The following is a 26,102-nucleotide window of genomic DNA, read 5'->3' on the forward strand; positions in this document are numbered from 1 at the left end:
CTTCTCCAGGAGGAAAACCAAAACCCAAGGAGACAATCACAAACATGCTTATTCGACACCTAGAATAATACGAGATGGAATCATTAGAGTGCTCTAAAAAAAAAAAAAAAGCTTAGCAAATTACCTCGATGCATAATGAATCAAATAAATCCTTCGTAACAAACGAGGTAGGACAGATTACGCTGCTGTAAGAGTTTAGAAACTGGGCCAGGGTGGAGAGAAGAAATTAAATGACCTCCTTTTGGATTCAAAAGACAAGTTGGTAGCATCAGGAGCATGACAGGGAACATTCTCTTCCGGGGCAGCAGGTTTCTGTGACCCCTGCACCCCGCCAGCAGTCCCGTTGTCCTGCCTCAGAAACCAGATGCTACAATCAGATTCCGTGAGAATTACTGAAAATGAAATTATAACCAAGTCTGATGCGTTGCCCTCTGCTAGAAGTGATGCATTACGGAATCTGTTGGGAAATGCTAAAAATCATTTCTACTATCGATTTATGTGAAAGATTTTGGCAAATGGAATCCAGACCATAAGTAATTGTTTCAGCAGCCACTGCACACGTTGAGTATTCTACCCTTCGGGATGAGGAATTCACAGATCTTCTTCTAAAAGTTCTGGAAGTTCAGAAGCTTACTGTCTTACTGAATGAGCTAAGCTACTGGAAGACCCGCACAAGTAAAAGAGCTGTGTTAAACTAGACCATAGACAATAAACTCCTAGACAAAGGCTGGAACAGATGCAGCTCACAATATTGAGAGGTTATGTTAATAAATACTCTTCAGAGCTTGCAGAAATCCAGGATGTAGAACAAGAAGACAGCCATTTTCAAGATTTCATCAAATCATATAAACCTTTGTGAAGCAAAAGTATCAATGTGAAGCTACTGTTTCTGGACACGTCCTCCACCAGGGTCTACACACTCCTGAAGGTGGTATTTCCCTCTCCCTCTCCCTTCTCTGAAGAAGTCTGGGCTCTTTGATTTACAGCATGTCAAAATAGCAGTGTGGGCATCCGCCAGGAAATCAAACTTGTGTTCGTTTTCAACATTCTTTGAGTTTGAGGGACAAGAAGACATCTGAAGGGGCAGGGCCAGGCTGGTACTGTGGATGGAGTGAGAATTCCCAGCGAAGTCTTCCCACGACAGCCCTGGCTCTCTCAAAGGATGAGGACGTGCCTCACTGTGAGGGGCACAAGTGCCACGGCACAACTTGCCCGCTCTTGTTCTCGTTCAGAAAATTGAAAATGTCTTCCTAACGAGCCCCCGTGATTATCCTGAATCCTTCGAGAAAATCTATCAAGATCCAGCCCCTTTTGGAATTTCAAAAAAAAAGTCACTACAAACTTCTGAGTTGAACTCTCTGCCTTGAATTTGACAGGGCCAGGAGATTTACTTGGAAGCCAAGGGAAAAAAAAAACCCAAAACTTGAAACTTTTTTTAAAAGGCTTCCTGGTAGGTAAGCACTGGACTGCTAGCCACAAGTTCAAACCCACTAGCTGCTCCATGGGAGAAAGATGATGCTATCTTACCCCCATGAAGACTGACAGCCTGGGAACCTACACAGGATAGCTGTGAGTTGCAATGACCTTGATGCCACAGATTTGGTGGCTTGTGCTACTAAGAGAATTTATAGCTACCCACTGATGACAGAGTCATGTCTAAAATATGTTTGTTTGGAATAAAGCCATGCAAACATGAGCTGAACCCCTGGGAGCAACACTTCCTTCCTTCCCATTGTACACTTTATCTGTGGGCAAGGTGTTCGAGACGACCTGCTGTATTAGACAGGCCAGGGGACCAGTAGTTCCTACTATGGGAAAGGTACTTTAAAGGTCTCTTAACGCGGTGTCTTGGGGAAAAGACAAGGCTGTCTGCTCCCATAGAGAGTGACGGTCTTGCACATCCACCAGGGCCGGTCTACCTTGTTCTGGACAGTAGCTATGAGTTGAGATCAACTGGTCTGAAGGGGAAACTACCCTCAGAGAGTCCTGTTGCTTGACGGCACTCAAGTGCAGAAGGAGGCGAATCAACGTGTTCTCCGTGTGCGTCCAGTGGCTTCTGCAGCCTTTTAAGTCAATCAGTAACAGGCTGGTGGGGCACAGAGGAGGAAGCGATACCATGGCTGATGCTCAAAAGTCCCGAGCCTCTCAGATGCAGCCACCTCTCCGGAGTCTCAAGTTTTCTTGTTGCCTAGGAATTGCCACAAGTCATGCTGGGGAAGTGAGCTTTAGCATCCAGGTACAGACTCTGGGTTATCTAGGACAATTCTGGGTGCAAGTCTGGTTATGTCCCCCTCTCGGAGGCTTGGAGGTTTTCCCAGTTTGCCCATGCAGACACTCTCCTTGGGAAGGGAAAAAATTAATTTGACACAAGCAATCAATCCCACTGGAATGTTTGCTCACTCCGAGCCAAGCAGAAATGGATCCTGAAGGGAGCGCTTCTGGGAGGTGATGGGAATTCTGATGCTGAAAAATGATATTGTGTCAAGAACCCAGTACGATGGAAGAAGCATGCACATTTACACCCGGAGCATGAGTAGCGTCATGGGCAGGCACACGGCACATGGATGCACACACAGGCATGCCATCACTATGGGACACGCATAAAATGTCCAGTTCAAAAATCAGTCACTCTGTTTTCTTGTATTTTATATTCAAAATGTTAAGAAGAAGCTATAATAGCTTGTCAAGTGCTCAGTACCATTCCTGTGGTTCCGGGATAGGCGAATGCATCACCACCAAGCAGCAATCTGAGATTTCATCATCTCCTTGGCCGCTACTTCAACTCAACACGAACTGGAGACCCTACTACCATTCCAGTTCCTGTCATTAGTTTCCTAACTAGCATCCCTAGCTCATTGTCTGCCCTTCACAAAACTACACGGGCCTTTCCCAACTACCTACATTTCGTGTACCATCACTTCACCACTTCAAACTCTATGACTCCCTACTTCCTACCATATAAAATCCAAATTCTGAAATACGAAAATCTAAGAGCTCACATGCATCTTCAGTCTTCTCTCTCACCCTGTTGCTAGGTGCCAAGGAGTTAGTTCTAACTCACACTGACCCTGTGTGCAAGAGAGTGAGACACTGCCTGGTCTGCACTGACCACGTAATCATGTCTATGTTTGAGCCAGCCACTGTGTCCATCAGTCTGGCTGACCCACTCTTTCTCATGGACCTTCTACTTTACCAAGGCATGATGTCCTTCCCCCGGGACTAGTCCCTCCTGGTAATGCGCAGAGTGCCTGAGACAAAGCCTCACCATCCTCGCTTCTGAGAAGTATCTTTCATGCCACAGTCCTCTGATTCACTACGCTCTTGCCTTTGCCAATTCTTCTCCCTGTGCCAGGAATCCTCCTCTATACCCTGTTGCTCTGGATAATGAACTCATCCTTCCGATGCCATTCAAAAATCTCTATGACATAGCCAAGAAAAACCAAACTCACTGTCACTAGTTGATGCCAATGCACAGAGACCTTGTAAGACCGTGTAGAACTGCTCCTGTGGGTTTCCAAGACCATGATTCTTTATGGGAATGGAAAGCCCTGCCTTTCTCCGGAGATCCACTAAAATAGGCTTCATCATTCCTCCAATGATGGCCACTAGCATTATCATGCTGTACACCTGAAATGCTTTCATTTACTTTTCAAAAATACGTCTCCTTCTAGCAGAATGTAAGTTCCCAGAAAATTTAAAGAATAGAGTCAATGGAAATGTTGTTCTGGGCAGAAGGAAACGCAAGTGAAAGCCAAGATGACCTGATTTCTCTGTTTCAGTTGATGGTATCAGGCTGAGTTTGTATTAGAAGTCCTAGCCAGATTTCTCCTAGTTTGCTCTAGGAAAAAACGACATCAGATTGCCTTCCATCATTTTCTCTGTCAGATTCAGGACAAGAAAAGTTTGAGCCTGGGCCGTCAGGGAGATCAGTAAGGTCGTCCTCCCTGTGCCATGGGAGGGCTGACACAAAGGCAGTCGCTGATGAGGGCATTATTCTAAGTTGTTTAAGCAAGTTGTTCTATTAGCCCTAGAAATTTCCTGGTGAACTGTTTAGGATTTTCTATATAGGATCATATTATCCACAAAGAATATTTTTCATTTTCTTTTCTCATCTAAATACCTTGCAGTTCTTTTTCTTGTCTATTCCTCTGGCTAGTGCTTCTAATACAACATTGAATATAAGTGGTAAAAGATAGCACCCTTGTCCTGCTCCCAATTTCAGGAGGATGCTCCCAGCCTTTCTCCCTTAGTATAATGTTAACTGTTGGTTTTCATATACATCCTAAATCACATAGAGGAATTTCTCTTCTAATTCAATCTTCTTTAAAGGTTTCATCAAGAAAAGGTGGTGGATTTTGTCAAAAGCTTTGCCCATATCCAGAGATAATCATGTGGCTCTTCTCCTTTATTTTATTGATGTTGTAATTATGTTGGTTGCTTCTTTATTGTTGAACCATCCTTGCATTCCTGGTAAACCCCACTTGGTCATGGTACATAACTCTTGATACACTGTTGGATTCTATTCACAAATTTTTGTTGAGAATTTTTGCAGCTATATTCATTAAGTGATATTTTTTTATTTAAACTTCTATGACTTATTATGCCATTTCTATAGAATAAATGTCCATGAATAATTAAGACTGCTGTCAAAGGAATCTAATTTATTTGTAAAAAGCAAAACGGACCAGAATTGGTCATTTTATGAGGCTGAGGAAACTTGGAAAGAAGGTTAGAGTTAAGGCAATACCAGACCAATTAATAATTATTAACTAAGATACTTACCACATTTAGCAGACTGAAATGTCAACTTCTCAGAAAACAGGACTCGACAGTACACCTGTGTACACAATCTACTTCCTTTACAGAGCCCTCATAACACTTGGAGCGCCTTAAAAATAGAGTCGGACCCATAATCTTAAGCAAAGCCATACCTTTCCTAGATGCACATAAACACACACATGTATTTAGATGGAATCCCAACAAAGGCAGAGCTGAGAAGCCCCATTTCTACATGTTTTTTCTCCCTAAAACTACTGTTTTATCTAGAATACTTTTTCCTATGTTTCATCCCCTAGCATATATGTAGCGTCCCCTTAGTGTGCCAGAAACATCTATTTGCCTTAGGCAAGTATAGGATGGTTACAGCCACAGGCAAAAGAAAGAGTCTATGATCAGTTGTTGACATTGAGGATAAGATTTTTTTCTTAGTACACTACTTGAATTTTCAAGATCCTATTAACATATTAATTCCACACCAGATATACTTGACCACTAGGTTACTATAAACCAGAGATAAAGTGTGCTAGGACATGACATGAAGGAAAGGAGAAAAGCCCTCTCTTGTAGGAGAACATGGGGAAATTATTCTCTCTAGGAGATCAGACACCATCCCTATTGGTTTGTCACCTCCAGGTCCAACCAGAGTCTAAGGCGGGCAGTATTAAAAGTGCCCAGGTGTGAAGATCTCTGAGAACTATATGGCCACTCCTCTGAGGTGACAGGATTCTAAGAGCATGCCTTCTGTTTGGAAGTAAGGAATGCTAATGAGGAATGAAAATACAGCAGTGGTCAATCTGAATGTCTAGTTAGGTGAACCTGGTGTAGACCTTCTGTCTTTTCATAGTGAATTGAGTGGAGTTGGGATCCACATATTTCTGCTGCCCCTGGTGATGGTTCATAGAAGTGCTCAGAGTTGATAACCAAGAAAAGGCCTGGGGTCAGAACTAAGAAGCTGTCAGGTGCTAGGACTTTAGCCCCATAAGCAAATACCTAGGACATGAGCAGGTGGGTCTAAGGATACCGTGGCCAACACCAGCACTGGGGCCAAATCGTACCAATCCCCATGCAGCAAAGAGCAGCGGGCACTGAGCCATCACAGCATAGCTCCAAGCACCCTTCATGGCCTGCTACCAACTCTGCCATCTCCAATTCCCACGAGCACGTCTACACACAGAGACCCCATGCTGAACAAGAGAGACGCTGAGCGATTGGGCAATTCACCTCAAAGCTCTAGTTATCCAAGAGGGACTAACTAGCCAGGGGGCGGGGGGGGGGAGGGGGGGGATTGACAATAGCGCAGTGAGGGTTCACAAGAAACATGAGCTTCTCCTACGGTTCTATCCAAAAGGTTAGCAGTTCAAACCTACCTGTGGCTCCACAAAAGGCAAGTACTCGTGATTTATTCCTTTAAGGCAGCAATTCTCAACCTGTGGGTCGTGACCTCTTTGGGGGGGTCGAATGACCCTTTCACAGGGGTCTTCCGATTCATAGCAGTAGCAAAATCACAGTTATGAAGTAACAACAAAAATAATTTTATGGTTGGGGGGGGGGGTCCCCACCACATGAGGAACTGTGTGGAAGGGTCGCGGCGTGAGGAAGGTTGGGACCCACTGCTCTGAGGAGTACAGCCTGGGAAACCCTGTGGGAGAGTCCTACCCTGCCTGTCATGCAAGATCATTGCGAGTCAGAAGCCACTCGATAGCACACAAGAATAGATATCCAGAAATTCAAACAAATACATGCACACACACATTCTCGGCAACACTTACAATAGCCAAAAGGTGGACACAGCTCCAACAAGCCATCGATAGATGAAAGTATCTGTGTGCATGTGTGCAACAATTACAAGTCTATCCATGGATGTGTATGTATGTGTGTGTTGTATACATATATAAAACTCCCTCTGTTTATGAATGCACATGCAGATGACAGAATATTTTTCAACCACAAAAAGGACTGCAGTTCTGTTACAAGCTATGGCACAGATGAACCTTGCAAACGTTACGCTGACTGAAAGAAGCCAGACACAAAAGGTCACATGGTGTGTGATTCCATTTACATGAAATGCTCAGAACAGGTTTAAGTGTATCGGCAAAATCCCAATTCGCTTCCAGGCCTGGGATAAAGGAGTCATGAGGACCAACAGCTTAATGACGACAGGGTTTCCTTTGGGGTGGTGAAAAATTGGGGGGGGGGGTGATTTACACACCAGTGTAAATGTACTAAGTGTCTGGAATTATACAGTTTAAAATTATTGGTTTAATGGGACGTGGATTTAACTACTGCTATTTTTTTTAATTAAGAAAGGTTAGCACCACTTTTGGAGAAGCATCGTCTTTGCTCATTGAGGCCATAGGAAGGAAGTGCACGCTGCTTAGGACCATACTCTTGACTACCTGCTCCTCAGCACTGCCGGGCAGTCCGAGGAAGCACTTTCCGCTCTCATGCACACGTCTCTCTTCCACAAGCAAATGGAACATATCATGAACATTTCACTCTGTCTCTAGAACTTCAAATTTCCTACCAGATATGAAAAAAACACCCAGCTCTCAGGCGCAGGGCAGGCTGTCACTCCCGGCTGAATCCCCTGTCTCGGCTTTCAACCACACTGGAAACCAAGGGGACCCCGGAGAAAAGCTGCTGACAGAAACCCTTTCCACCGTGTTTTCCTAAAGCGTTTTCTTCCTCTTAGCTCACTTTATCTCACACGATGCCTGTGAGGTATGGCAGCGCCCGTATATTCAGAGAAAAGAGGTCCCATCTGTGAAAACACTCGCTGGTTTGGCCAAGTCACAGAGCTAATTAGTGATGGGTAGAATTAGAAACCAAGACTCCAGAATCATATCCTTGAACTCTCTGGCAAAGCACTTTGCACATACATCCTAAAGGTTTCCATACCTAACTGTGCTATCGGAACTAAATTACACTCAAGCCCACAGACTGCATGTGGCTTTTTTTTTTGGGGGGGGGGGGGGTTCATGGTGACTGCAAATCTGGCTCCTAAGTCACTTAAAAGGAGCCCTGGTGGCACACTGGCTAAGTGTTTGGCTGCTAACCAAAAGGTTGGCAGTTCAAACCCACCAGGAGAAAGATGAGGTCATCTCCATTTGTAAAGATGACAGCCTTGGAAACCCCCCGGGGCAGTTCCACTCTGTCCCATGGACGGGTATGTAGGGTTAAAACTGACTCAGCAGCAATAGGTTTTGCTTTATGTCACTTAAAGGCACACCACCAGAGACCAAGAATGGCTTCTGTCATTTATCTAAATGTCACAAACAAAAGCACACTTAAACATTAGAGACAATTATCCTTCAGCGAACAGGCATTAGCTGTTCTTCCCCTCCTGAGGATAAAAGCAACGGAAACCTCTTGGACTACAGCTGTCGCACTTTCCCAAGAACCGAGTCATGAGTGGCCCTCCTTTACGCCAAACAACGCCCAGCACAGACACAGGTTCACGGGACACACAGGTTAGAAATGCTTGTCAGTGAGAGAATGTTAGATACAACAGGACACATTCACATAACAGAACATTGCACAGCTCTTAAAATAAATGAGGTAACTCAACGTGTACCGACACAGAAAAATGCCTATGACTATATGGTGATAAAAGCAAGTCACGGAATAAGAAATAACCAGCAAGGTACGATCTAATTTTTATGAAATAAAATAAAAATGAAAGCTATACATTTATAGAGACATGCACTTGTATGCGCAATAGGCATATGCTTTTGTTAAACGTCTCTAACCATCAGGGAGGCTGAAGGAGAAGAGGCACTTTCACTTCAGGTTAGACCATTTACAGGGTCTAACAGTCCATGACCTTTTCATTCCATTTTGAAGCCCCCCTTGTATATGATAGCTTTGTTTGTGTGTAATTTGGAGGGGCCCTTGCCCCTCCAAACAGCTGAAGGATCCTAACTGCCCACATCATTCCTATATGAAGATAAATTGGCTTATGAATGTGTGTACACACACACACACACACACCACTAGCTTATCATACATTTAAGTTAATTGGGGGAAATGGCATCATTTAGGGGGGGAATATATCTCCTGAAATTTGTTTTTCACCTTAATTCAATGACTTAAAAAAATAAAAACCCTGGATCAAGAGAGAGTGCGTACACACAAGGAAAAAAGACCAGAAAGAAAGATTTCAAATTAACAACCAGGTGGTCTCTCAGTGATGGGATTACAGTGACTTTTCTAGTCTTTATACTTTATCATGTTTACCAAATGCTCAGTATTGAGCTAGAATTTTCCTTCTACTAAAAAATAAACAAAAACTTCAGTAGAGAAAATAAATGTTCAAGGAAGGTATTCCCAAGACTGAGTCTCTGTAAACAAAATCTGGCTCCAGCACTTATGGACATTACCTTGTAACGTGTAGACCCTCAATAAACAGGTATTAGGTGAATCAATGAATGACTGAAACTAACTTTCTGACTGATCTTGAATTAGCTGTTTTCCCTGTATCAGTACCCTCCACTCAGCTGGTTTTCCTGTATCAGTACCCACACACTCCTCAAGGATAAGGACCAATTGTTACCCACCGTTAATATTTCCCTTAGCATCCAACATATAATACTAGGCATGTGACCGATACTCAATATTGTTGAGTTGATCAATTTGTAGTTATGAACTATCCTATATGGGTTTTCTGATAAAATAAAATATTTTTATTTGCTTTTCCTGTGCCTATAAAATATATGAATATTTGTAAGCAAGTCACAAAACGGGCACCTATATTTCAGTCAGTGTTGGTTTCATAGATATTCTTGTTAATAATAGAATTGCCAGTCCACCAAAAAAATTCATTTACATAGCACAGTGTTTCATCATAAAACTTCCCGATGGCCTGCATGCCATTTGAAGTTTATCTTATGGAAAACAACAACAACAACAACATAACAAATACTAACCAAGTCAATGTTGCCTGTAAGGCCCTGAACTGGGTGCAGAAAAGAAAACAAGTCCAAAGTCAAAGGCATGTCTAACCTCCCTGGAGAAACCCGCCGTGAACACTTTCCAAAGTAGAACCATCGAGCCCGTGCTGATTCATGACAACCCTTTCTAGGGTTTCTGAGACCGTCCATCTTTGGGGACGCTGTTTCACCTTTCCCTTGCACAGTGACTGGTAGATTTAAACCACCGACCTTGCCATCAACAACATGATGCCTAAACCATAACATTACCAGTGCTCCTTATTTTCTGTCTTTTTATTTTTTTAAATCATTTTATTTGGGGCTCATAGAATTCTTATTACAATCCACACATCCATCCACTGTGTCAAGCATATTTGGACATTTGTTGCCATCATCATTCTCAAAACATTTTCTTTCTATTTGAGCCCTTGGTATCAGCTCCTCACATTTTTCCCCTCCCTCCCCCAACCTTCCTCCCTCATGAACCCTTGATAATTTATAAATTATTGTTATTTTTTCATGTCGTACACTGTCGGATATCTCCCTTCACCCACTCTTCTGTTGTCCATTCCCCCAGGGAGGAGGTTATATGTAGATCATTATGATCGGTTCCCCCTTTCTCCCCCACCTTCCCCTTACCCTCTGGGTATGGCTACAATCAATATTGGTCCTGAGGGGTTTATCTGTCCTGGATTCCCTGTGTTACGAGTTCTTACCTGTACCAGTGTACATGCGCTAGTCTCACTGGATTTGTAAGGTAGAACTGGGGTCATGATAGTGGGAGGGAGGAAGCATTAAAGAAGTAAAGGAAAGTTGTATGTTTCATGGGTGCTATACTGTACCCTGACTGGCTCGTCTCCTCCCCCAGACCCTTCTGTAAGGAAATGTCCGGTGCCTACAGATGGTTTTGGGTCCTATGGTAGAGTCTTCAGAAGGCTTAAGAGCCTTCAGTGTCCAGTACAGCTTGGGGGAAAGCATATGTACAAACAAGTCCAATGAGCACCTCGTGCCCAGCCCAGGCCCCTTACTTCTCTCACCACCCAAGGACTCAGGAGTCCACCACTTTCATCCCCACTCAGAGCTTCCAGTGGGGAGAAAGATGTAGAATCCCGCATTCTCAGCCAATTCTGAACTCAACTGGATGGGTAATCCTTAATGCAATTCTCACTCAATCTGCTGAGAGTAGATCCGCTCTGTCTCCTTTGATGGCAGGTTCCCAGAAACCCCTATTCTGGCAGAGGACCTTGACTCCCATTTGCTGAGAAAGGTGTGGTCGGTTTAACAAGAGTACTAGCATCTAAGCCTCAATCACAGAGGAAAACTTAAAAGGGGATAATCACTTGGCCTGCAGCTCATCCATTTCTGGCTTGTGAAGAAGTCCGCACCATCCTGGGACCTTGCCCACACACATGCATCCTCTAACACAGCGGTTCTCAACCTGTGGGTCGCTACCCCTTTGGGGTTGAACGACCCTTTCACAGGGGTCGCCTAAGACTGTCGGAAAACACATCTTTCCCATGATCTTAGGAACCAAGACACTGCTCCTCTATCCGTCTCCAGGCAGGTCAGCCCACATGCAGATACACCCACCTACGTGTACCCAGTGTGAAGATTGTTACTCATGCTACACCATGCTTCAAGACAAAATGTTATTTATTTTCATTAGAAATAAATATTTCACAATATAAAATATTATTTTTGTGACGAATCAGTTTTAATGATATTCAATTTGTAACCATGAAAATACATCCTGCATAGCAGATATTTATTTACATTCTGATTCATAACAATAGCAAAATGACAGTTATGAAATAGCAATGAAAGTACTTTTATGGTTGGGGGTCACCACCACACGAGGAACTGTATGAAAGGGTCACAGCATGAGGAAAGTTGGGACCCACTGCTCTACTGCCTACTTTGATGACTTTTCAAAATGTGCAAAAATTTTTCTATGAAAGGTTTTTTTGGTTTGTTTTGTTTTGCTCTTTTTAAAAGAGTAAACTTCACTGGATCTGATAGCCTTTGAAAACTCTTTACTGAAGTCCAATAATACAAGAAGCTCACAGAAATCTGACAAACAGAACACATTTATAATAAATACCACTACCAGGCCCCCTGCATTGTCCTTCAAATATCATTTCATTTTTCACTCAGTGTTATGACCAAACTTCCCAAATGGTAGTTTGAACTCGCTGTCTTCATTTCCACCATCCTCCCTGATCCATTTTAGGTCCAGAAGCCCCATAGCTCAGTGACTCACTCCTCTTTCTGCAGCCAGAGGTTGACGGTCCCTTCTTGATACTCCCACTGGGCACGGTGTAAACCTACATGCAAGCATTTGTTTATGCATCAGCCAACCCCAGTAGTCTGTGGGAAAGGATTATTTGTAACGTGTTTGTGTAGCCCTAGTGTGTGGCACTTAGTAGGTGCCCATCTTAGCATTTGAACAAATGTAGGGATGAGACCCACTCACTGAAATCTAGTACCCTCTCAAAACTGGCCAGTTCTATGTCCAGTTCTTATGAAAAGTGAATTTAGCTATTAAAACTCTGTGGCTGGGATCATGAAAGATGATGAGAAATTATGTCATCCTCATATTGGCTAAGCATTCTCTATATTCAAGTCTTTGAGCATATCATATCATACACCGGGGTACAGAGAAGAGACGTAAATCTGCACCTTTCCTCCAAGTCACAACATTATTCAACAGTTCTCTATCCTTCTGACACACTCGAATGGAGTCCTGCCAGGATTTTGTTGTCCCCAATTTCTCCTGAAGCCCCTCCGCCTTTTCCCCACAAGCTCCCTTCCAGGACAGTAAGTAGTCAGAGACATGAAACACACGGAAGCCCCAGACCCCTCCTCCCAGTCCCCTTTTGTCTCATCCAATTAACCATCTGTCAGCTTCCAGGGTCTCCTTCTAGGCCCACTGTCCAGCTGCCAGCACAATACTGTGTCTCCTCCCTTGCCCCCACCCTCACCTCACATAGATGCCCATTGTTCTCTGGGCTACAGAGTAAGAGTGGAAAAGGCTGGGATTTGAGCTACATCCCCAGCCCTGTGTGCTATGCCCCGGGGGTGGGATCACAGCCCTACCTATCTCTACACTGTTAGCAAAAACAAAAAGGGAAGCTGGACAGACAGATGGAGGATGGTAACAAGGAAAGTGGGTAGGGGAGAGAGAGGGAGAGCATCAGCTATTGAAACACCATAGCTTTCATGATTTGATCATAGGACTCATCTAACTCAGAATATATGAGAGCACTCCAAAACATTCAAGGAAAACTGAGCTACAAATCCTGGGTTCCACGAACTTTCCCCCGTATGTGTATATGTGTGTAACGTGGTTCCACGTAGCCTCAGTGCCAAAGTGGTTAAAAACCTTGACGGCTAATGACTGAATCCATTTTACAAATAAGAAAACTGAAACTTGAAGAGACTATCACGTGCACAAGGGGATACAACTAATGACCTCTTAGTCTGCTTTAAAATTCTATGACTCTCTAACTGGACCAAACCTAAAGATACTACTCCCCACCCCCACTCCCCACACCATGCCCTCCATTATGATTCTCTAACTGGTATGATTCTCAAACCTAAAGATACACCCCCACCCCCACTCCCCACCCCATTCCCTCCATTATGATTCTCTAACTGGTATGATTCTCAAACCTAAAGATACACCCCCCACCCCCACTCCCCACACCATTCCCTCCATAGCCAACTTTTTTTTGCAGGGTGGGGGGTGGGTAGCCCTACCCCTACTCCCCACGCTCTGGAGGACTTCCTGGGAGTGTGTCGTGAGGTGGACTTTCTTAATATGGCTCCTCGATGCTTCGTTCTACAATTCCCACCAAATGATTGAGTAGGGCTATGCAAATGAAGTGCAGAGGACTCTGACTGGGGGAGTGGCCAGTGTAGCCATTCCCCTGGCTAGCCGAATGAGGCATCGCAGGATCGGGAAAAGACTGGGCACATGGAGGAGGAAGAGCTACCAGTGGAGGGAGTTCAAAAACCCCCGTCTGAGGTGGGGCAGGTGGCAGGGCGCGTCCACGGGAAGAGCAGCGGCCAAGGCAAGGAGACCATGCAACAGAGCAGAGCAGCAGTGCACAGATGAGGTGGGGCCGAGCGGCCAGCGAGCTTCCTGGCCAAGGATCACGTGGCTGAGAGGCTGAGGACCAGAGGGAGTGGCTGGCCAGCTGGCTGAGGAGAGGTTCCAGAGACCGCATCCTTAATGCGCTGTGCTCCTGGCTGGGGGTAACCTGTTCCCTTCCCGAAGAAGTCCCCTGTGAGTTCGCTGCAGCCAGTGCAACAAGATCTCGCTCACGAACCGGTGGAAAGGAGAGTGCTGTGCCAGGAACACGGGGGGGGGGGGGGGGGGGGGAGGCTGGATCGAGTCAAAGAAAAATGGAGGGTGAAGGCGAGTCTGACCTCTGCCCTATGGCCACTGGCCTTGGGCCTGTATGGAGTCGGATTTTTCTTCTGCGCTGTGTGGCCCAGAGGTCAGATGTGGCCCCCACGCTGGTGCTCAGGGAGCCTCTGGTCAAATGGGACTTTTTCACTTCAGGCAAGTTCTTGTGTTTGTCTGTAAACTGAGGGTCAGGGTGTGCCTGAGGGTGAGCCTCAGGGTGTGCGTTTTAGCATATCCCTCTTGTGTGTGCAGGTCCCCTTGAGGGGTGAGAGTGGAAAAGCTTTGCCTGGTCCATACTCTGCTTCCACTTTCTTCAGGTACTTCTATCTATCTACTTCTATCTAGCGGCATTCAGGAAACTACAAACTCTGGAGCCGGATCTGTCTATTCCTGAGATAGCCCCCTCCCCGGGAAGCTTCTTGCCCGAGTCCCTCTCCTTCCTCCTCGTTCACTTGCCATCATGGGCCTCTTGACTCTCACTCTGAGGGAGGGGATGCGGCAGACCCCGCTGGAGCACCCTGCATCTCAATTCTGCAAAAGGAAGCCGCCAGCGCTTGTGAAAGTGCTGGGATCGCCCAGTCTTGCTTACAAGCTTCTCTGACCCCGGACCACGTGACCCCAGTATGTTCTATAGTTCCCCTTAAGTCAGGCACTGTGGTCTTGGGAGTCTTCGAGTCGAATGATACGTGCCTTATGACTGGGTCTTCTAATCAAGAGTATTGTGCCCTCAGCAGACATCTTTGCCAGCCAGCCACTTTACTGGGGCCCGCCTGGTCTCTAGTCGCCAAGAAGCATCCTCTGACGATGGCCCAGTGTTGACTCTTCAAGCTGACCTTGAGCCCAGCCCCCTCCATGCTCGCCAATGGACCTTCTTCCATCTATTGTCCCACTCTTCATATTCACACCCTTCCTCATGCCTGCTATCTCCCTCCTCCCCACCCCTGTATTTCTTCCGCATCCTGAAAAAGCCTCCCCTGCGCTGTGCAACCCATCTCCAACTGCCTTCTATATTTAACCGTCCCTTCACAGCCAACCCTTTCCAACAAGTTATCTATATACACTCCCACCGTTTCCTCACCATCCACTCACTCCCCACGCCCCTCACAATGTGAAGTCCACCGCCCATAAGTAACTGAAACTCCCTTTCAAGTTTACCAAGCACTCTCCCAATTTCTGGAACCAATGGTGTCTGCTCGGCTCTCATCTGCAGCATGACAGTCTGCTGATCACCTCCAAGCCGAGTCTCCTCCAGCCCTTCAGCTGAATCTACAGCTCTGTCCTTGGCCTTCTGGTCTTAAGCCTCTTTATGCTTTTCATTTATTATCTCATCTATTCTCATAGCTCCAGCTACAACTTCTAACAGATAGCTTCCCAATCTATTTTTCCCAGCCCTGGCCTCCCTCCAACACTCCAGATTCCCTTCAGAATCCACCTACTGAATCCACACCTCCCGGAGCTATTTCACTGACACCTGAACTGCAACACGCCCCAAATCAAATTCCTGGTGTCCTCGTGCTCCTCCTGTCTGAGGCAGCTGCAATGCCTGGTTCTCACCGCCGGCGCCTCCATCGTCCTGATGATGCAAATTCTAAACTGTGAAGTTACCTCGCATCCTTGCCATCTCATTGCCACCTCTTCACGCAGTTCCGCAGGCTTGACCTCCACAGCATCCCTTATATCCATCCCTCCCCCTCCAGTTCCACTACGGTACCCCAGACCAGAGCATCGAGCCCCTCACAGGAGTCTTCGGATCTGTCCCTGCCTCCACAATCTCCTCGGCTCCAGTCAACCCTCTACAAGGCTGCCATATTTATCGTCCCAATTATGTCACCACACCATCTAAGAACTTATGGCGGCTCTCTAAAGCCATGAGAAGCTCAAACTCTTTGATTTGCCACGCAAAGCCCTTCGTGGTCCAAGGGCTAATCGATGCTGGATGGATGAAACAACCACTCCATCAATCTGGTCCCCCTTTGAGTCTCATCAGACCCTGTGGATCCCCTGATTCACCTGCATCAGAGCATTGACTACCCCCAACATGCCTTGAAGGTTCACATCTCTTTCTCACACCATTCCTACAACAGGATACCACAACACTTGCTGTCTTCCAAACAACCACATCCGGCCTGCCTGCAAGCCCTAACTCAAGAAGTAATCATTTCCCTGAGTGCCCAGCGCATCTGCCACTCTTCACCCTCCTACTTGCTCCTCTCTTGAATCCTGTTTTTTAGCCAGGGTCCAGCTCCCTTCGAAGCACTGCCAAGGAGGCAGAAGGGAGGAGGCAATGTTAATTCTCTAGCAGTTTCTTCTTTACATCCCTCAACTAATTCCTCTATCCTCCTGGCTGAATTGTTCTGTTCCCCAACTACTTGGCAGACACAATTTCAAGCAGCACTATTGATCCAACATCGCTGCGACTGTCAATCACATCCTGGTTATTTCACCGCCAGTCACTCACGCAAGGAGTCGCCAGAGGACCTGAACTGCACACAGACAGGAAAGCCGGAGATGATTCGCTGCAAACTCCATTCTCCTTAGGTCCCTCCAGATGGCACCAGGCCATGTGGCCCAGGCCCTGCACTGGGGGATGCTAGTTGGCATTTTTAAACTGCTGCAGAGAACAGGAGTGCACTGATCTGATCAAAGGAGGGTGGGTACCCCATCTAAACCCAAACCAGAAGGAGTGTGTCTCTTCCCAGACTGAGAAGGTTCCGTGGAGGTCAGATTAAATAAGATAATACTTGTCAGAAGAGGCACTTAGAGTAATAGAGTATTCGCTTGGTAGAGTCTTACTTGAGTCTCTCAGCCCTGGGAGGGGGTTGCAGTTATCAACACAGACGATAAAGTAATTCAAGTAAGTACAGAGCAACAGGGAGTGTTCACCTCCTGCTTTCTGGCCTGACCTCAGCTTCTCCCACAGCACCTTTCCAGCCCTTAAGCCCAAGTGGGTAGATTGCTACTCCTTTCCCTCTCTGCTCTCTATTCTGTCTTTAATGATTTCTATCAACCGCCAAAGCACAGTGTGCGGCTGCAGTAGGCACTCAATAAATACTTGTCAAATTAATGATTAAATGAGTGAATGAAAGAAAGCTGAGCCCCAAACCCCAGCCTTCTGATTTCACACCCGGGCTCCTCATTCCCCATCTTGCTGTCCCTCTGGAGCCCTGCCCCACTCTATGTCAAAAAGCTGTTTAGTCAACATCCTCCCAGAGATCCCTGGCTTCTGTCACATTCACTTAGTAATCAAGACATCAGGAATAGTTAGGATCTCTTGTGCCCTTGCTATGTAGCAAAAAATACTAGATATTTTCTCCCCTGTGAAACAAGCATTATTCACTCCATTGTGCAGAAGACTGAGGATCACAGAGATTAAGCAATTTCTTCAACAACCAACCCCTAGTGAATGCTGAGCCTATCTTATCAAAAGCCCATGAATGATGGATTGGCTATACCAGGGCTTCTCTATTTCAGCCCTGTTGACATTTGACCCAGAGAATCCCCAATGCCTTAAGTACTGTAGGAAGTTGAGTAGTTGCCCTGTCCTCTACCCACTCGAAATCAGTAGCACCCATATTCTTGATTGTAACAATGAAAAAAAAATCTCCAGACAATTCCACAAGTTCCAGAAACGGGAAGAATTCTAAACGCTAACAGGGTTCTCATTTTCCAACATCCAAGAAGTCCTCCTAGTTTGCTTGTAGTAGTATTTCACTGATGTTTACAATAAGAAAGGTTGTTTACCCCACTCATCTAATTTCTTTCTTTAGGTTCAAGGCATTCTAGTACTTCCTCTCGTTCTCCAAAAGATCACCAAATACAGTTGGTGAGAATGTGTCCATAATGGAATTATTGACAATTGGCATGGTGGCACAAGAGTGAGGCGAGCCGCCCACATCTCACTGATGTGGGTCTAGATGCCACTGACACGTTCTAGACAATTCAGCAATTCACTGCCATCGAGTCGATTCTGACTCATAGCAACTCATGGTGATGCTATAGGACAACTATAGTGACCCTATAGTCTCTTTACGAGACTATAACTCTTTACAGGCGTAGAAAGCCTGCTCTTTCTCCTGTGGAGCAGCTGGTGGTTTTGAAGTGCTGACCACGTGGTTACCAGCTCAACGTGTAATCACTATGCCACCAGGGCTCCTCAATGTGTTCTGTACGGCATCTTAATGAAGAGATGGCCTGTATAAATACAAGCTTAGGGACAGCAACGACATTCCCTACTCATGATCACAAGAACTCTTAATGTCCCCAGAGGCTCCTGGAAAATGGAATGACCAAAAGCTCTGATCCCAACTGTATAGAGTCAGAATTCATGACTGAGTGGAAGTGAAAGAAAATCAAAGGACAACAAGCATTGCATTCAGCATCGTGTTTACTGCTGGACCCCTGTGCCTATTGTCAAACGGGTTCAAAATGAAGCTCCGCGGTCACTTGATCATAGCTCGATACAAGAACATTCATTCTTGTGGCGTGGCCCTGTTCAGTAATCACCCTCCTGAGGAGATCTGGCTATCAGAAACCAAGAGGTCTGGAGTCTTTAAAGGCTTGTCTCAAAACAAGCAGCTATCAAGTAAGGAGTCAGCTAAGTCTCCGTGGAAGAAGCACATCAGCCTGTGTGATTCAAGGATTGCAAATAATAAAATCGAGACCCTAAGAAGGGAATGGTATCAGAGCTTTAATTCTGAACACCTGGTCTGTGGGACATTATGAATGACCATGGAAGCCCAATATGCATTTGCAGGAGTGCTATGTAGATTAAGGCTGGGGTGAATCCCCTCTGGCCATAGTCTAGGGATGTGACAGCCTTAATATCAAATAGAGAGCATTGTAAAGTGGACTTTCGCAGCTATGTTAGGCTGAACTGTAACACCCTGACATCTGATCTCTCCTTTGACCCATTTCAGTTTTGAAAATACTTCCTTTCTTTGGGATTGAGGCTCTTCTCTGTTTTATTTGGTCTTTATCTTTCTTGTGTATGTGTTTCTCTATAGAGAAGTCAGGATGAGTGGATCTATATAGGCAGTAATTGGATGAATAATTACTTGGGGGCATGGAAGAGGAGGTTGGGGGGAATTGGGGAATCAACAGCAATGGCTACAAGAAGGAAGAAATGTTCTATAGTCGATTGTGGTGATGACGGTATCATTCTTTTTAATGTGATTGAATTACTGAATTGTATGATGTATTAATTATATCTCAATAAAACTACTAAAACAAAAAACAGAGCTCAGGCAGTAAGAGTCATTTCCCTTTCCAAGTGCCTGGAACCCTGGTGGTATAATGGTCATGAGTTACACAGCTAACCACAAAGCCAGCAGTTTGAAACCACCAGCTAACTCTTGTCAAGAACGACAGTCTCAGACACCCACAAGGGCAGTTCTATGGGGTCACTGTGAGTCAGAATTGACTCAATGGCAGTGAGTTTGATTTTCTCAGTTTGGCAATAAACAAATTAGATGGTAATACTTATGTACAGAATTATGCACAAAACCACAAGGTATTATTTTAAAATCTCTTTCCTCTGTGACCTGAAGATAACCAGAGTTTCCAGTCCCTTGTCTAAGAAGTGGAGGCATAGGCTCACCAAAGAGAAGAGTTTAAAGAATAGTACCACATGCACCAACATACAACCACCTGGATTCAACAACTGCTTACACTTTGCCAAGTGTACATGGAAAAAAAAATCTACAGTGGGTTGGGGGAGGGTTTGGGTTTGTTTTGTTTTTGCTTTTGATGAATTATAAGTTGTTGTTGGTTTAAGATCTTGCTTCTTAACTCCAAAAGCCAAATCATTTCAGCAGGGAGACGTGCCCTGCATGTGTGCCAGGGAGTAAAACGCCATTGGTTGAGTGAAAGGAGAGGGATAAATGAATGGTTTAGGAACTGGAAGGGCAGAGTTGGGCACTGCAGGCTGCACGGCTCCCAGTACAAAAGCAGGGCTCAAGTCCTAAAGAATGAGTTGAATTGGGACAGTAGAGATTCTGAGGTAGGTGATTCGAGAAGAATGTGAGTTAAGGTGCCTTTGAACAATGAGAAGAAAAGTCTGGCTAGAACTGAGCAGAGACGTTTGGACCTGGCCTTGAAGACAATAGAGAATCATTGTTGGTTCATCCACCAGGCAGGGATGTAATCAAAGTACTGCTCTTGTAAGTATAATCTGTCCACACGTGCCAATTTGAGTGGGGATGCAGGAAAGAATCTCCAAGGAGGAGGATACAGGAATCCACAGAAGGCATCACGCCCGGGAGGAAGAACGAGTCCACTGTCGCAGAAGAAGATGCGAGTACCGTGGACTGCCAAAAATCAAGCACATCTGTCTCGGAGGAAGTACAGCCAGAATGCTCCTTAGAGGCAAGGATGGCGAGACTTAGTCTCACGTACTTGGGACATGTCATCAGGAGAGGCCAGTCCCTGGAGAAGGACATGATGCTCGCTATAGTAGACAGGCAGCGAAAAGAGGAAGGCTCTTGACAAGATGGACTGCATCCATGAGCTCAAACATCACGACAGTGGTGGCGGCGCCCGACTGGCTGGTAGTTTGTTCGGTTTTACATATGCTTTCTCTGCGTGGGAAACGAATGGAGGCACCTAACAAAAACACTCTTCTAAATCCAGTGTGCGGATTTTACATGTAAAACACATCTCAATCCACATGCTAAATTTCATCAGAAACCACGTGAATTTAGACTTAATAAAATGTCGATCGAAAGGGAGGTCCGACGTGGCACAAAAGGGTAAGTATTCAACTACTGGCCAAAATGACGGCAGTTCAAATCCACCCAGAGGTGTCTATGAAGATAGGCCTGGTGATGACCTGTTTCCAAGGGGCACAGCCTTGAAACCCCGATGGTCAGTCCTACCCCTGCCCACGAGGAGTCACCATGACTCAACAGCACCTAACAACAATGCTCACGGAGTTGATTCCAACTCAAAGTGATGCTCTATAAGAGGCTTCCGAGACTAACTCTTTAAGGGAGCAGACAACTTCCGTGTTCTCCTGGGGAGCACCTGGGGGGTTTAAACTGTGACCTGGTAGATGGCACCCAATGCCACCTCACCCACAGTGCCACCAAGGTTCCTTTGAGGATGGCCAGCAAGGACTGACTATGCAAGATCGTTCCTCAAGGCAGGTTAGTGGAGAGAGAGTCCTCACAGACAATGCCAAGGCGTTAAATATCGTGACCAGGAGAGTGAAGATGCCACACAGAGAATGATGGCAGCGACGAGGAGAAGTTAGCTGGAAGAGCCGGAGAGAAATACAGAGCTGAATTTGAAGCTGGCGGAAATCCAAGTCACAGCTGAAACTGTCTGCGCTCATAGGACCAAAGCTCAACAAAAAGATATTTCATATAAACTTCTTTTCATTTGTCCTCTTAATATTTTTCCCCCTTTCAGTTCTAAAGAAAGAGGCTGCTCCTCTGTTCAGTAAAGCTAAGCCCTTCCTTTTGTTAGGGAGCCCACTCTCCTCTCCCAGCTTCCCGGACCTGACTCAGCAGTCAGCTTCCCAGCAGCCTCGAGTTTCTCCTCTCCACAAGCGCTCTCCCTCGCACCTTCAAGCCTGTCCGACCTCTCTGAAAACAACTCGAACTCCTTTTTAAAACTGACTTGTTTCTTGTCCTTAGCAAACACATACTACAGAGCATGCACCAATTCCACAAGTTCTGCGTGTTCAATTCAACAAGTTCTGCGTGTTCTACGATCTAAGTGGTTCGGCCATTCCCTGGGCTGCTCCTCCTCCAAGCACATACACTCAAGGCCCTCTTTGCTCCCCTATCATCTGCTGAGTGGCTGTTGTCAACTTGATCCTCTCTAGATAGTCCTTAAAAGAGTACAGGGCTCAAGGCAGAAATTCTTTACTAATTAAGTTAAAGTATTGTTTGGTTTCAAGAAGATTTCAGGGGATGTATTTTGAAAACTCCCTTCCTTACTGCTGTCCCTCTGGCCAGCACACCACCTCTCTTTCTTCCTTTCACTGATAAAGTCGGCCAGGCACTGATTCCCACCTACCACCCCCAAAGCCGTATTCTGAATGCCTCTGGCAGTGGCATGCTCCCAAGAGCCCAAAGTGGCCTTCTTATCACATCCAATGAAGCTTCCCCAGTTCTCCAGGGCAAGCTCTCTGCAGCCTGTCATTACATCAGAACCCCACGCAGACTCCCTGGGGCCTCCAGGATCAAGCCTCCTTTGCCACAACTTTCTAAATAAGGGTTCCTCCCCCAGGTTCTTTAACCCCTCCTCTGCTTCCCCTCCTAACAAACACACTCACAGAGCCTCAGCTTATGACCTTGACACAGAGAGCTTCCAAATCAATATCGCCAACTTCAATACCCCAACCTCCCATAAACCTTTGCCCACGCCATACCTCTCAACTCCCTAGGCACCTTTCAAGGACCACCCCAGGTTCCAACTCCTCTAGAGTTCTATAAACTTCTTTTAGCAATTAATTCATCTCATTGAATAGTGAATACCATTCTTCTTTTAAAAGATTTTCGAGGGCAGAGACCACTTTGAATATATATATATTTGTTTTTTCATGTCTTACAACATCCTAAATAGCAGAAGGTTTCTAGCAGGAGCTGAAAAGTTCTTGTTGTCGACTGGTTTCTAGTCTCAGTTCGGAGTGTTCAGACCTCCCCTCTTTGGCCGCACAACCACTGATCAATAAGCATGATTGTGACACACCTTCTCAGGCCCACGCAGAGCAGAAGCCTCCCAGGGAGCCGATCTGGAATCCACCCATCTTTAAGAATAGTGGGGGTGGGGGCTTGCATCTGTGACTACATCCAGGTGTGTGCAGAAAGCAAGAGCCAGTGAATCTGATTGACACAGTTTATTCAAGAAAACTAGACTTCCAAAAATAATCAGAAGAGGCCCAGTGACGAACCAAAAGACCAGAATGATTTGAAGCATGCCTAATTAGAGGCACAGGCTGCCAAGGTTTTGACAAACCTGAAGGCAAAATTGTCCACCAGAAAGGTGATAACCCTGGCTTCCCAACTGTTCAGTTGAATCAATATAATCTACCCAACCGACAAAGTATCATACTATGTTCCATAGAGGTGGGGAATCGGAATTAAGAAGGCTCCAAATCTCACCTTCTCTAGACTTAAGAACCTCCAGTAAGAGCTAGTATAAAGAGACCAGTCGGTGGGGGTGGGGTATGTGGGATGTGTGAGAAGCAGGGTCATGCTGGGTGGTGGGCCTAGACCCGGCCACAGGTAGCCTGTACCCCTGCTAAACTCACTTCAGATCACCAGTCAGTCCAGCTGTGAGTGCTGAGGGTTTCCGCTCTAATTCTAAATGAACATCACATTGGCTCCTGCCCCACCCCCCCTGACAAGAAGTAGGAGACTCTCTAAAAGGAGTCCCACAGGAGGTTGGCCTCAGTCTGCTAGTTGCTCTGTGATCTGAGCCAGAGGTGGGACAAAGCAAGCCCCGCCTTGTGTTCTGAAAGGCCCTGGGAAAAGTAACACATTGGACCATTATAGGCCATTAACACCATTAACACTGTGTGAATTAATTTGTCAGAAATTAGCAAGCCTCCAGAAACAAGCTCTGCTCCAGGGGATGGAGCTTGGGCAGGAACTGGCATTTGACTGGCAGGAGAAAGGAAGGGTGAATGGGTACCAAAAGATGAAAGTGAGACTCAGATAGCCAAAGTGGAGAGGCTCACACTTGGATCCAGAGTTTTTACTCCAGAAGCAGGTGAGGCTGACCTTTGCCACTGATGCATGGCCAGGCTGCCCAGGCAGGGAAGGGAGATGACCCTCCTGGTGAATATTTCTATCACTTAGCCCCCAGGAACTCTGTGGTAGACATCAGGATACACGCTCAGTTCAGACAAGTCTTTAAAAGTCACGCTTGAGAGGGGTGTGTGTGTGTGTGTGTGTGTGTGTGTGTGTGTGTGTGTGTGTGTGTGTGTGTTGGAAAGGCATGCCGGCAGGAGAGAGGGAGGGAGGCTGCACCCCAGGAGACAGACAGGATGATGACCAGGGCTTCCTCTGCTTCCCCCAAGTCCAGCCTTCAGCGCATGCCCTCCAGCTCTTTCCTCTCTAGACTTACGGGAGAAGGAACATATGGGCCAGTCAAGTCTGGACTTCCAAAGCCACAAGTTCCCCCCCACACCCCACCTCTTTTCACAAGGGATGACCTCTAGGGCAAGGCAGTGGGCTTAGAAAACAGATGGATGTGCAAGGAACCTCCAGAAATAACCCGACCCCTGACCCCACTAGTTCATGCCCTCAAATACAACTTTCCAGGACAGATGGGGGGATGAGGGTATCCCTTAACTTATAGAGGACTCCTTGGGACAAAGATTCCATTCAAAATGGTTCCGGACATACGGGAGACAGGAAGCTACCACACAGAGCAGGTAGAAGCCACAGGTAATCGAGAGTGGGGGGGGGATCCCTAGCAGCCAGGTCCACAGGTGGTGAGAGAGAAGGACCTTCAACGCCTGCTCTAAGGAGGGGGCTATGTAGCCAGGTTCCCGTCCGACCTATGGACCTGGGGGAGGGGAGGGGAGCGGGCTGCAAAGAGCTGAAAAAGGCAGCTCTCTGGGGCTCTCCACACCGCCGGCAAGCAGCAACTGAGCGGGTGTGTATGAGGATGCTAACTCACACTTCCAGGAATGAGTGCATCTTCTGCAAAGCTCATCGGTTCCCAGAACTGCAGACGGGGTGCAAGGAAGGGGTCCGGTCGCCCAGGGCCCCTCGGAGCTCCCATCTGCCTCTCAAGTGTAAGTCCCCGCTCCCCACAAGAACCAGGCATGGCCCTCTACCCGAGCCCCTCTCCCAGCAGTCTGCAGCCTGCGCGGCTCCGGTCCTGTCTTCCCACATCAGAACCCTGGCCCTTGGCCCCGAAGAGGGGTGCCAACCCCGGGTGGCCCAGAGTCCCCGCCGATGACAGGCTCTGCGGGCAGGGGGAAGGGGGAGGGAGGGGCCAGAGAAGAAGACGGTAGCTGCAAAGTGATCCTACATCGCCCCATCCCCGCGCTCCGGGAAAAGGCAGCCCAGCTCGAGGGGACCGCCTCCCGCCTCCCCAACACGGGCTCCCCGCAACTGGGGCGAACGCCGCCGAGGGGCGGCCAACTCCCAGCCCCCACTGCCTCCCCAAAATGCTACCGGCATTGCCATAACAACACGAATCTCAGCAACTCCAACCCGGGCGGCGGCGGCGGGGCACTGCCCCCCAACACGCCCACCCCAGCAACAGCCTTCCTTCCCCAAACTTGTCCGACCCACGCGCCGCCGCGTCCAGGGCAGCAGCCCTCGAACCCACCCCCCCCCCCAACACACACAGCCCCCCGGGCCCCGCGCCCCCGCCCGACTTACCTGTGCGGAAAAAGGCGTCCACGTCCGAATCGGCCGCTCCCCCTTCCTCCGCCGCCCCCTCCGGGGGGTTCATGGCTGGAGGAGGGCGTCCGCCCACCGCCCGGGGTCGCCGAGCCGCCGGCCCGGAGCTGCCGGGCGCCCGCGGGGCTGGGAGCGCGGGGCGCAGCGGCCGCGGCCGTAGAGCCGCCGGCGGCTCGGGCTTCGCGGGCAGAGACGGGGAAGCGCCTCAGGCGGAGACGCGCCGGGGGCGAGGGGCGCCTGCCGCCGGCTCCCCCATGGCCCCCTTTCCCTGGGGCGCTGGCCGCCTGCTGTCTGGCCGGGGCCGGGGTCGAGGGCCGGGGTCCGGGCTGCCTCAGCGCCCGCGGTCCCCCAGCAGCGGCAGCTGGCTCCGCTCCTCGCCCGTCTGCCTGTCTCTATTGTTCAGCCCTGCTCGGCTCGCTCCTCTTTATTTTTCCTCCTCCCTCCCACCCTCCCTGTCTCTCTACCTCCTCCCTCCCTCGCCCGCCCGCTCGCCCGCTCGCTCGCTTGCTCTCGCTCTCTCGCTGGCTACCTCCTCCCTCCTCGCTCTCTAGCTCCCCCTCTGGCTCCCGCCGCCGCCGCCGCCGCCGCCGCCGCCGCCGCCGCCGCCGCCGCCTACCC

The 26,102-nt window shown here is 47.4% G+C and overlaps 1 protein-coding gene across 4 annotated transcripts in view; it reads right to left on the bottom strand.

The window, feature by feature from the left end:
• Positions 1-25,898, bottom strand: part of KALRN (kalirin RhoGEF kinase) — a 727,411-nt gene extending 701,513 nt beyond the window's left edge. For all 4 annotated transcript variants that reach the window (XM_075556312.1, XM_075556314.1, XM_075556313.1 and 1 more), the window contains exon 1: positions 25,464-25,898. In XM_075556312.1, coding sequence (XP_075412427.1) covers positions 25,464-25,536 — 73 coding nt within the window. In that variant the 5' untranslated portion in view covers positions 25,537-25,898. The remainder of the gene's footprint in view (positions 1-25,463) is intronic.
• Positions 25,899-26,102: the final 204 nt, after the last annotated feature.

The sequence above is a fragment of the Tenrec ecaudatus genome, chromosome 8 (assembly GCF_050624435.1).
Source record: "Tenrec ecaudatus isolate mTenEca1 chromosome 8, mTenEca1.hap1, whole genome shotgun sequence".
Classification (NCBI taxonomy): Eukaryota; Metazoa; Chordata; class Mammalia; order Afrosoricida; family Tenrecidae; genus Tenrec; species Tenrec ecaudatus.